Genomic DNA, 11930 nt, shown 5'->3' with positions numbered 1-11930 from the left:
TATTGTTTTAGGTGCAACTGTAAGTGAGGTTGTTTTCTCAATTTCATTTTCTGTTGCTTCATTATTAATGTATAGGAATGCAGCAGATTTCTGTACATTGATTTTGTACCATGCGACTTCACTGAATTCATTTATCAGTTCTAGTAATTTTTTGATGGAGTCTTTAGGGTTTTCTATATATAGTATCATATAATCTGCAAATAGAATTATATTTCTTCCTTACCCATTTGGATGCCTTTTATTTCTGTATGTAGTCTAATTGTTGTGGCTAAGACTCCCAGTACTATGCTGAATAAAAGTGGTAAGAATGGGTATCTTTGTCTTCTTCCTGACCTTAGGGGGAAAGCTCTCAGTTTTTCACCATGGACTATGATGTTGGCTGTGGATTTTTCATATAAGTTCTTCATTATGTTGAGATATGTTCCCCCAGACCTACTTTCCAGAGTTTTTATTATGAATTGATGTTGTACTTTGTGAAATACTTTCTTGGCACCTATTGAAGGTGTCTTTTTTTTTATCCTTTCTCTTACTGAAGTGACATATCATGTTGATTGTTTGACAAATATTGAACCACCCTTGCATCCTGGCAATAAATCCCATTTGATTGTGGTGTATGATTTTTTAAAATGTATTGTTGGATTCAGTTTGCTAATATTTTGTTGAGGATCTGGTTCATTAGAAATATTGGCCTGTAGTTCTCTTTTTTTGTAGTGTCTTTCTCTGGTTCCATATATGATGGAAGCATTTTTACAAATCTCAAAAAACTAAACATAGTAAAAAGCTCACACAATAATCAGTGGGGTGACTATATAGGTTTTACATTTATTACGGTTATTAGCAAACCAAAAATAGAAACATATACTATCTATATCTATAGTAAAATTCATGCGTATAATAAGGTCTGTTAATTTGGGTCTCAACTCAAAGTGACGTCAGGTGTGTTAGCAGCAAGAAGGGTGTGGCAATTATAGTTGGAACAGAGTACACAGTGTTCCACACACAGGTTCTTCCAACACACACAAAAAAAGCATACCAAATGGTATAACCTAATATAATACTTTATTGTCTAATACATTACATATTATATAATTATCAAGCAGGAATCCAGTATTGACATTTGTATTCTAGCTTAACAGTTACATTTACTAGTCCTTATCATTAAAATGTGTGTTTAACAAATTAGTTTTCTACCCATTCAAATAATGAGAAGTGCAACTTGAATTTATTAGAAAGGATATTCTTTATACATACTAACTGGCATAAAATATAAATAGAGAGAAAGACATACTTTTACAAAGAATACAGGAACCATCCTTTCACATGTAGTGAAATCAGAATCATATTTCTGCCTTTTCCTCACTTTTGTCAAACTGGAAATTGGACCTAGCAGGGTCATGCAAACTGCCCCCCCCCAACCCTCACAGGAAGACCCACTGCAGGCTAATGTGAAGGGCTGTGTGTCTTTGTCTTTACTACTTTCAACACAGATTTCCACTTGCTATTCCTTTGTTCTAACCATTCTTTTTTAAACCTGTCTTGAAAAAAACTATGATTATCTTCATCCTCTGTCTCAGAGATGATTTCCATCTTCTGAATGATGAGTTTAATAAGCTCATGCTGTTTTTCCAGAAGAGAAGTGAGATCCTTCAGCCTAAAAGGATATACATGTCTCATGAATTTATTGTCAATGATCTTTTCAATCCTTGAGTGCAGAGAGGCCTAGATTATGAGAAGTGTTCTGTATCAGATGGGCTGTGTCAGGTCAGAGCTTCATGGTAGTCATAACCCTTCTAAGCAATACACATTTTTTAAGTTTAAGTGTTCTTCTTAAGGTTGTACTGTTAGTTCTTGGCCAGTTTATTTTTGTTCTTATTTTAAAGATTAAAATGTTCTTGCACAGAAAGATTAACTGGCTTGCCCAAGGTCATAGAGTTAGTAAGCAGTTGAACAGGGCTTTAAACTCAGGTAAATTAACTCTAAAGCCCTCATGCTTAACCACTGGACACAGCATAGCTTCTCTAGGAATCCTGAAAATCTTTCAAAGCTTTGATGTATGAATTCATATGGCTCATGGAAATGCAGTTTAAGATACTGACTGGCAGAACTGATTGGTGAATTGCAGCAAATAAGTTGTTGGGTCTAAAAAATTTCTCATGATTCTCAATATACTATGACATCAGTCAACTAAAGCATGACTTAATATGAGATAAACACAAATATACAATATAACCTTACACTATACATCATTATTTAAAAGTTTTAAGTTTCTCAAATACAGATATAAAGAAAAACACATACCTATATTTCTGCTTCAATATTTCTATTTCTAGAGATGTGTCAACATTTGGAATTTCCTGTCTTGTTTCTTTGATGTAAAAAATAAAATGAAATATACGCTGTGGGATAAAAGATGAACAGTTACTCAGGTTGAACTCAATTCAGGAACTATTTCTTGAATGTGTGCCCACGATTCAGCTACTGAACCAGGTATGCTAGCACCACAAATAGCTAAGACATAGCTATTGAGCTTGAGCTTGAGCTCCCTCAAGGAGCTCACAATTTGTTGACAGAAACAGACCTATAAAGAGCTATAAAATGAATCATGCATATTATAATGAAGTACAAGATGTATAGATAATATAGAAGGAGAAAATTGGAGTGGAAGATTGTTTATGAAAAGGTATAACTGAATCATCATATATTTTCTCATGAAAAATGCTCATTATAAGTGGTGGTATTCCATATAGGATTAGTTGTTCTCTAAAACTGCACCATTATGCAACACAACTGAGTTTCCCATGAGGACATTTCTGAAATGCTATTTTAATATATATTTTTAAAATTTAGTGTCTTTTAAACCATTGGTAGACGAATGTGTCAAGGGCAGATATGAAATGACCGGAAATGAGGCAATTTTAGGAGTCCAGGCAAAAGAAGATGGCAGCACACACAGGCCATCCAGGAAGCCTAATCAACCAAACTTGGGAGTGACTGGGTGTGAGGAGTCAGGAGCGGGGAAAAGGAGACATCAAGGATGACATCTTGCACAAGCAAATGGTGTTGACATTAAGAAACTTTGGAGAGAGAAGAGGCTTTTTCATTCTTTCCCTGCAGGGGGAGTGAAACATGGGAGGAGTGAAAATTGTGAGTTTCTTTTGCATGAGTTTGTTTTGAATATGCCAAATTTGAGGTACCTTGAGACATACCAGTAAAGATGTCAGGTAGAGAGCTGGACATAGGAGCCTGGACCTCAAAGAGAGCTCTAGGCTAGAGAATCAATTGCTGAGCCTTCTGTATTTTAGGAGTAGTTGCAACCGTGGATATGAATGAAATTGAACAGGGAAATAGTGTAGTTAGAATAAAGCCTAGGCTGATACTCAGATTGACTTTATCATTTCATGACTACACAATGAAAAATTAACATGCAAAGAACTCAGAATATTCATAGAGAGATGAGGAAGCCCAGGCATGATCAGGATTAGCATCCAGTACTTCTCTTAATATGGTCCCTTTTCCATTATCATGCAGTGGCTTGCTTAGTCTTCGACACTTAGCACATTTTCTATAATGTACATTCCCCATGCACGTGCGTGCGTGTGTATATGTACCTGAGTGGATGTACCTATGTGCTCTATATTTGCACATAGACACATTTTTTTTCACATATATGTAAGTGGCATGTGACTAGGAAAAACAAAAAGGTACACTGTAAGAAAGATATAGGGTACGGCTGATCCACCCAACCACCCATCCGCTCTCACAGGGATGTGGTACACATTTAACACAAATGTTGTGAATGAGCCAGTAGGACAAATGCCTCCCTCACACTGCCCATCACGTTCTCACTGTGGGTTAATCATGCACTTACTTTTTAAAATCACAATTACTTCTTTTCCACAGGTACAGTGACTCAAAGTCTATAAAAGGGTACCCTTAAGGATAACACAATGAATGAATGTCAAACGGTATCACGTGATTTATGCCAATATTTTTCACATGTACTTACTAATAACCCTGTACATCTGGGTCTGTTGGGATACACAATGATGGATTTCTGATCTACTTTGCGTAGGAACCAGAGGGGCAGCTTCTTCTCTAAGCTGGTATGAAGTTCCACCTAAAGTATAGTTTGGATTTATTGAGAGGAATCATTAATAAGCATCTGGAATGTTTACACCACACAAAAGCAACTGCTGTTAGTACAGCAAACTGAAAACTGACTCCTGTGTCCTGCTTTATGCACAAGCAGCTGGGCTGGCCAGGTTTGCTGTCTCTCAGCTCATCCACTGACAAGACAGGGGCAGCAGTCTGCAGCTGGGGCAAACTGTTTACAGAAGGAATTCAGTGTAAGTGAGCAGATGTTCACTGTTCAGGGACCGTGGCTGACAGTGGGCACATCAGACGGCAACGACTCGGCCCATACTCTGGGGCATCGTACGACAAGATGCACGCAGCCGGGCTGTGCGGCGGGCATGATGCACACCTGCGACAGGGGAGGAAGCCATGCTTAGATGGAGGACCGCGACAGGAACCAGTGAAAGGACCACAACTGGCACATCGAAGGGTAGTACTTCATCGACTTTTCACACTGTGCTGTCGGGTGCAAAATGGTTTATCCGTGACATATCTTGAGTCTAATTTCTATTTTCAGAGATACAATCTTTTGTCTCATTTAACAGATTGACCTTGAGTTGATATTTAGTTTTCTGTTTGCCAAATTTTCTCTTCCACTTTTTTTTTTTATAGTCCTTTGTGTCTGTTGTTTAGATAGGTTTATTGTAATCACCATGTAGGTGAGTTTGCTAAGACCATAGGCATTTTCATACATGGGCATTTCAGTCGTTCACACCCACAAATGGTGAGATGATAAGAACTTCCCTGACCACCTGTTTAAAATGTCGGCCTTTCTCTCACACAACACGCTCTGTATCTTGCTTCCCTATTTTTATAACACTTACCACCACTTAACGTGCTATGTACTAGTTCCAGTTTCAAGAACAGCTATGTTTTCTTGTATTTTATTCACAACACCAATTAGGTATTTTCTTTGGGTTTCTATAATAAATAATTTCCAAGGTTCCTTTTTCCCTTGGGTCTTAAGGGCAATATTCCTTTCCTCTTGCAATAAACATTTTTTTCAGAGGTCATATGTTATCATTCACTTACTTGATTGAAAAAGATTTATTCAAGTCTAGTGCCTGCCAACAGACAAAGCACATGGTGTGTCTAACCCTGTCCATTTTCTACATAGGACCTGCCAGATTTCCTTGCTCCAGTATGGTCCTGGGGAGGAAGGCAAGCAGAGCTTCAAGTCCAACCTTGGTGGGTCTGCTGGGACCCACTGGGCATGGCTCCTCTGGGCTAAGGGCTCATCTGCACCTCCACCTGCTGGGTTTCCCATGTTGAAGGTAAGAGAGCTCCGTGGCTCTCCTTTTGTGATGTGCAGAGGTCTGTCCATGTGTGGTGTCTACAGCTGCCAGCCTGAACCGGAAGTGGGGATACTCATGTTGAAAACTAAAGAGCTCCAAGCTCCTCAAAATACTCATGACTCGTGTCTTTGAGTAACTGTTACAGCTCCCAGCAGGCGCTGCCCCAGGGACCTCTCTGTCCCCACTTATAAGGGTCTGAAAGAAGACTAAATGTCCTCTGTGAAAGGGCTGCTGCCGTCCCCTTATGCTCGGTTCTGATGTGGCCTCAGACTCAGGTTGTATGTCTGACAGAGTTGTACATGGCTGTAGAGATTTGCTTAAACAACAACTTAGGGGAAACAAGAGAATGGCTTCCTGGGTTTCTAGTCCGTGCTCTTTGTGATCCAAAACAAGGCACAGATAACACAGGAGCAATTGCTTTGCCTGTTTCCTTTACATGCCCTTGTGCCGTCGTGTTTCAGGGAAGAGATCAAGTCTAGTATAGAACCGTGCTTTTCATATCAACTGTACCGACACTGTAGTTTAGTGGGCTTCCCCCAGACGTCTTATGTAGGGCTGTTGCTTACATCGTTCTTTTTATTTACTTTCCTTGATCTTTTCAAGAGTTGTTATGAAGCACTGATGACATGCCTGCGAAGAGGTTTATACATCGCTTTTCCTCTCCTCACCCACCTCCCTCAAGTCCCGCACTCCATTTTTGTTACAGTAGTAACTGGTCAGTTAGCTCTTCCTTCCTCTAATCTTTCTCCACTAAGTCGAGATAACAACAGATCATCTTATATACCACTTTCATTTTGTTCTCATTCTTTGGAAGAGCTGAGAGTAACGTCCCACTAACAAAATAACTTGAAGCACTTCCACCATTTACTGCCCTTTCTTTCAAAGGTAAGGTTTTCGGGGGTGCCCGGCTGGCTCAGTCAGGAGATCGAGACTCTAGATCTCAGGGTTGTGAGTTCGAACCCCAGGTTGGATGCAGAGATTACTCAAAAATAAAATCTTAAAAAAAAAAAGCTAAGGTTTTCTTGTGCTGTTTTTTAATAAAGCCCTCAATCGTCTTGAGCTGCCTTAGTGCCCCCTAAGGAGCCATCCTTCCAGGCCAGGTGGCCCTTCACCCCTCCTTAGCCACTTCTCATTCTGCCTTCAGCCCTTTGCTCCTGCCAGGTACGGCCCTTCTGGACTAGCCTCGCTGCTCCTCTAAATCCTATCTTTCAATGTCTGGCTCACATGCCAACTTTTCATGTAGCATTTCCTTAACTGTGTTTGCGTTCATTTTCTGTACCTAACATTTTAACCATTTAATTTATATATATTTGTTCTTTAAATGTGCCAAGCCCTCTCTGTATAATGTACAGCTTAGTCACAGAAAAGAGAGTTTAAGGATAGTTCTAAGTTGATTTTGATATTTTATACTCTGAATGTTCAGTTGATGCGCTAATTAGATTGATTTTACTTATTAAAGTCAGTAAGTAACTGGGTGAGTTTATGCTGGGGTTCTGTGTTCTCTCATGCTAAGCTGTATTGTGCTCCACACATATCATGTACTGGAGCATTTTTCAGAAATAAACATATGCTAATGGATAGCTGAATGAGTAAGAGAGAAGGAAGCAGCATGACAAAGAAAAGTGAAGAGGATAAAGTTAAATCTTATCATGAATTTGTCTTTCTCTTGAACTGGCCTAAGTTTCTGAATGTGTATGTTCAACTGGTCATCAGATATTTTTGAAGCGTCAAGTATTCCCATTCAAATTTGAAATTTAAAGACAATGCAAATAAGAGCATAGAAATAGTTTTGCATTGTGTAATAGGAGACCACCTCACAAGATTCAACAGCCAAGGACCTATCCGGAAGCCTCTGAGTCGAGCAAATTTTACATCGAATTATCTAGAAAAATGTAAGGGATGTGACAAAGGGACAAAAATCTCATGGATGCAGTGAATACTTCAATATAACACATGATGTGGGAAGCTTGCAAGGCTATGGCCAGAATATCAGGAGCTCCTTGGAACAGCGGGGCTGTGACAAGACAGAATACCTCACACCTGTCATATTCTTATTTAGCAGCTAGCTACCTGGTTGGCCACATGTTGACATTAAAAGAGGCCCAGATAATTTCTCCGTTCCTCTGCCGATACTGTTCTGAAAATTTTTTCCTCATTTCTGATCCTTTGACTACAGCAGGTATACCAGGGAATGTGCATGACAGGCACTATACGGTGTGGTGCTTCTCAGCCCTAACGAAATGTCGGTTTTAAATAACTGGTCACAGAAATCAGCTATTCTTATACATGAATACTTACGATGGTGCTAATTTCAGGAAGTTTTAAATAAATACAGTACTTACCTGCATAGCAATCCTCTTCAACAATGCATGCTTCTGGACCTCTGCAATGTCACCAACTGCCAAACCAATCTGAAGTACAACACAGCACCAAGTCATTACCAGCTTAATGGCTCACCTCAAAATGCATTAAGATCTCTTTGGCTGCAGTGAGGGAGTGAGCATGTAAATTGCCTAGTAGTGACCTCAACACACATGACACATCTTGCAGCAAACTGCAAAGCCTATATACCTTTGTCACAGTGGTAGCCACACTGGTGGATTCATTAATTTTAAGTGTTATCCTAAAAAATTAGGACACACCAATTAATCAAATTCATTTTAAAATAAAAATTTGTTATTTTTGCAGATGATAGGGGTGATAGAATATCAAATGCCACTGGGGTAAGCCATGCAACATGGTTGCAAACTGCAGGAGTTTGGCATCTAAGGTAAACAAGAGTGACTTGACAACATGGAAAAGTTAAATAGCAAACTGAGGCGAAGCAGAAATGTCTACCTTACATAGGTTTGGCAGGAAGGGGTACACTGCAAGGGGGGGTGTGGCTTTGGTAACAAACAAAAACAAACAGTAACTCCGTCTAGAACTCCATGGCTTCATAGAATTAGGTGAGGGGAACCCGTCAGCTCAGTTCCACTCAATCCAAATTAAATTCACTTACTTACATTAGCTGCCACCTATTTCATTAGACAATCAGTACCTGCCTATGCTGAACCAGCCTTCTGGATGCTGGTGCTCTCAAAAACTCAAAGTCAAGTAAACTGCAAGAGAGAAGGGCTCGGTCTGTCCAAGTCCCCACTGTATGCCCAGTGCTTAGAACCATACAGGGCATATAGTAGGTATACAAAATAACTACTGAGTGAATGAGCACTGAAAGAGTATATTCCAGGGGGTGCAGACTAGCACTGAGAACCATGTATAGTCAACAAGTAGGCTTTATTTGACAGGATAATGTTTTTTATTTTAAATTTGGAAGCCTTTCAGTGGGCATTCTCTCAGTTTTTATATCAGCCTCCATCAAAACCAGCTGTCTCATACTGGCTGCCTCACACATTTAAGATACTTGCCTAGGATCTAAAGATATCTGATCTTGAGTCATAGAGTAGATAAATTACTAATATTTAATCGCAGGTAACATTTATTTAATGCTTATCATGTGCCAAGCACTGTTTCAAGTGCCTTGTATTAGCTCATTTCATCTTCATAACAACCTAGAAAGTAGGTTTTATTATCTTTTTCTGATTTGTGTCCTCAAAATTATGAAAACACAAGGAAGGGACATCTGATTCAGACTAGGGTGATGGCGGGGAGGTGTTGGTTAAGAAAGTCTACCTAGGAGAGATGATGCTTGAGCTGAGTGTTGAAAGCTTAGAAAGAGTTAACCCAAAGTGGGAGGGCCTTCCAGGAAAAGGAGCAGCTTGTGTGGAGCCCAGGAGGTACAAAGAAAAGTCTGGCACACTCCATGACATTCATGGTGCATGTCTGAGTAAATCCTGCCAACAGTGGAGAGCTGGGTGAGATCTGGGTAAGATCCAGATCATGAAGACCTTGCGTGCCATGCTGATGGATTTAGACTGAAATGAAGAGTCCTAGGGGGGTAAAAAAAGGGATGCAAAAGTCACTGACAGGTTCGGCTTTCCCTTAGAACATCATTGTGGTGACAATTTGCAGGAAGGATTAGAGAAGTGAGACAAGATAGCCTCTTTGGGCTACTGCAGCAATATGGATGAGGAACCATGAGGGTGTAAGCCAACCGGAAGTAGGCATAAGAGGCAAATATTTACTGGAAGAAGTGAGGAAAGGGCAGAGCTGAATCTAAAGTATCTTCCAATGATCTGAGATGACCAGGAAGGTGCTACTGAGAGGCATCGGCAGAGTTTGAAGGAAAGAAAACATTGACAGTCTTGGCTCTGTTGGGTTTGATTTTCTTCTAGGACGTGCAGGGAGAGATGGCACCAATGTATACTACTGCTAGGCCAAATCTTCTTCTAGATAATTATCTTCTAAAACATAAGGGATTCTAAGGGAAAAATGTGGGCTTTATGTCATTCTTTATTATTCTTCATGTTATCCTTTATTTTTCTAGGTCATCAAAATAAAACTCTGTGGAGTTGCATCAAGTAAGTGAATCAAAACATTAAGTAGTCGATCTTTTCTTTCCAGAAACACTGTATAGCACAATTCCTGGTGCATAGTCAGACTCAGTAAAAGTGTATTGAATGTGTGCATGTTTACATAAATGAATAAGGGGGAAAAAATGCACTGTAATGTCAGCTCGGGTATTCCATGGACCTGGGATGTACTTCTGCCTGCACTGGCTAAGATGCTCGTGGCTGGAGCAGGTTCTCTGTGCAGGGCATGTTCATGTCTGCTGGGGACGTTAGCCTGTAACTGGTTTAGAGATGGCACCTGAATGCCACAGATGTCCGCGTGCCTGAGAGGCTCTTCCCCACTTGAATCTCTGGTCAATGAGAAATTTAAAGGCAGAGATGAGGTTTTAATCCTTCATTCCACCAAGATCTCTGCCCAACCTCTGACCCCCTACCCCAACTCCAGAGCAGCACACACCATTCATCTTTATTTCCTTATTCTTCAGTTTTGTAGTTCCTCATAGCATTTATCATCCCCATGACATTATATTACATATTTATTTATTTACTACTTAACTTCATGACTAATTTATAATGTAAGGACTGGGTATTGCTCTATTCACCACCGTTTCCCAGCACCTGGATCAGTGTCTAGATTCTTCGTATCTGCCAAGTGCATGCATCCTGGCATCCCCTGGGCCTCGTGCTGTGCCTGGCACACCCCCAGCACTAAATGAATGTTGAATGAATGGATTTTATAATAGTCCCTTTTGACTTTCATGAAGGGAGATGAAGGAGGCTAAGAATAATTATCATTGCTAAATGCTCCACATGATCAACAAACAGAAAATATAAGGATAAATTACTTACAAGTAAATTCATGAGTACAATTGGGACAAACATGGTAAAGGCAATAATCTGTATAAAGGACAGAACAGGATATGCCAATTTGTTTCTCAAAAACGGTTCTAGGAAGGCATCGCGATAATTAATATCTCCTAGCATCATGCTGAAGGTCTGGATTATAGAGAGCAATGGAGAGCTGAATGCATCCTGAGAAAAGATGGTAAGGTAAAAGTGAAATGCAAAATGCATGTAATGAAAAAATACTTCCTGAAGAGTAAAATGATAAAATCTTATTTAGAATACTTTTTTTAAGTCACAGGACTATAGCTACTGAAAGTGATAAGAACTAGTAAACTGGCAATAAAGTCATCAAGATCTTTTCTGCATCTATAACAAATCATCATGCATTATATATATAAACATTTTGACAATGGAAGAAAGTCATTGAGTTAGGCGATATTTTTTTCCTTCAATAAAAATCATTTGAAGGCAACTTTATCAGATAAAAAATTATGTTACTATTAATTTTCTAAGCCATTCAGATTTAAGTATAAATATGTATTCCCAATATTCACATCAACAAAATCAACTACTAATGTAGCTGCCTCACCTGCAAACTCAGGAGGACGTAAAAGCTGAGGCCAAAAGCCAGAAGAAGGAAGACAAACACGACCGTAGACCTCAACAAAGTTTTCATAATTACCTCTAACATAACGATGAAAATTCCACAATTTTCAAATCTAGGAAAATTTAACAATTAAAATATGTATTTACTTTTCTGGTCAAAGTGTTAATATTCATCATGCATTAGGTACAATGTTTCATAGATGAGTAACTGAGGCCAGTTACTTTCAAAAAGGAGACATGAGAAATCATGAATAGTAGTCTTATTTTCAAACTGTCAAACGGTTTTCTTTTTCCTTCTTGTTAGTGTTTATCTTTGTTTTACTACTTGACCACTAGGTATCACTTCAAACAAAGTAGGAGAGAAAAATCTTCCCAGGATCATAGAAAGTGCTACCAAAGCTTGATAAAGGGATCCTAAAGATGATTTATGTGATGCATCCAGTGGAGATTCTAAATGAGCTCCTAGACCTGAAGGGCACACCCATATGATTTACATGGCCTCCTGAGGTTTCCTTTTTCTCTCCCAGAAACCAAAATTGTGAAATGGTTAGGCAGATAATGGATGTGTTATCTAGCCACCAATTTGGACATGTCCTTT

The 11930-nt window shown here is 39.3% G+C and overlaps 1 protein-coding gene across 1 annotated transcript in view; it reads right to left on the bottom strand.

Annotated features, from left to right (window-relative positions):
* Window positions 1-1052: 1052 nt before the first annotated feature.
* TRPA1 (transient receptor potential cation channel subfamily A member 1) overlaps window positions 1053-11930 on the bottom strand; it is a 52484-nt gene continuing 41606 nt past the window's right edge. Inside the window, exons 22-27 of the mRNA XM_036111204.2 lie at window positions 11316-11445; window positions 10730-10912; window positions 7772-7840; window positions 4007-4117; window positions 2299-2396; window positions 1053-1651 (exon numbers count right to left, since the gene is read on the bottom strand). Of these exons, the coding sequence (XP_035967097.2) occupies window positions 1441-1651; window positions 2299-2396; window positions 4007-4117; window positions 7772-7840; window positions 10730-10912; window positions 11316-11445 (802 nt within the window). The 3' untranslated portion in view covers window positions 1053-1440. The remainder of the gene's footprint in view (window positions 1652-2298; window positions 2397-4006; window positions 4118-7771; window positions 7841-10729; window positions 10913-11315; window positions 11446-11930) is intronic.

This window comes from Halichoerus grypus, chromosome 5, assembly GCF_964656455.1.
Source record: "Halichoerus grypus chromosome 5, mHalGry1.hap1.1, whole genome shotgun sequence".
In the NCBI taxonomy this organism is placed as follows: Eukaryota; Metazoa; Chordata; class Mammalia; order Carnivora; family Phocidae; genus Halichoerus; species Halichoerus grypus.
The sequence above is the reverse complement of the archived record's forward strand: the minus strand, read 5'-3'. Positions and strand labels throughout refer to the sequence as shown.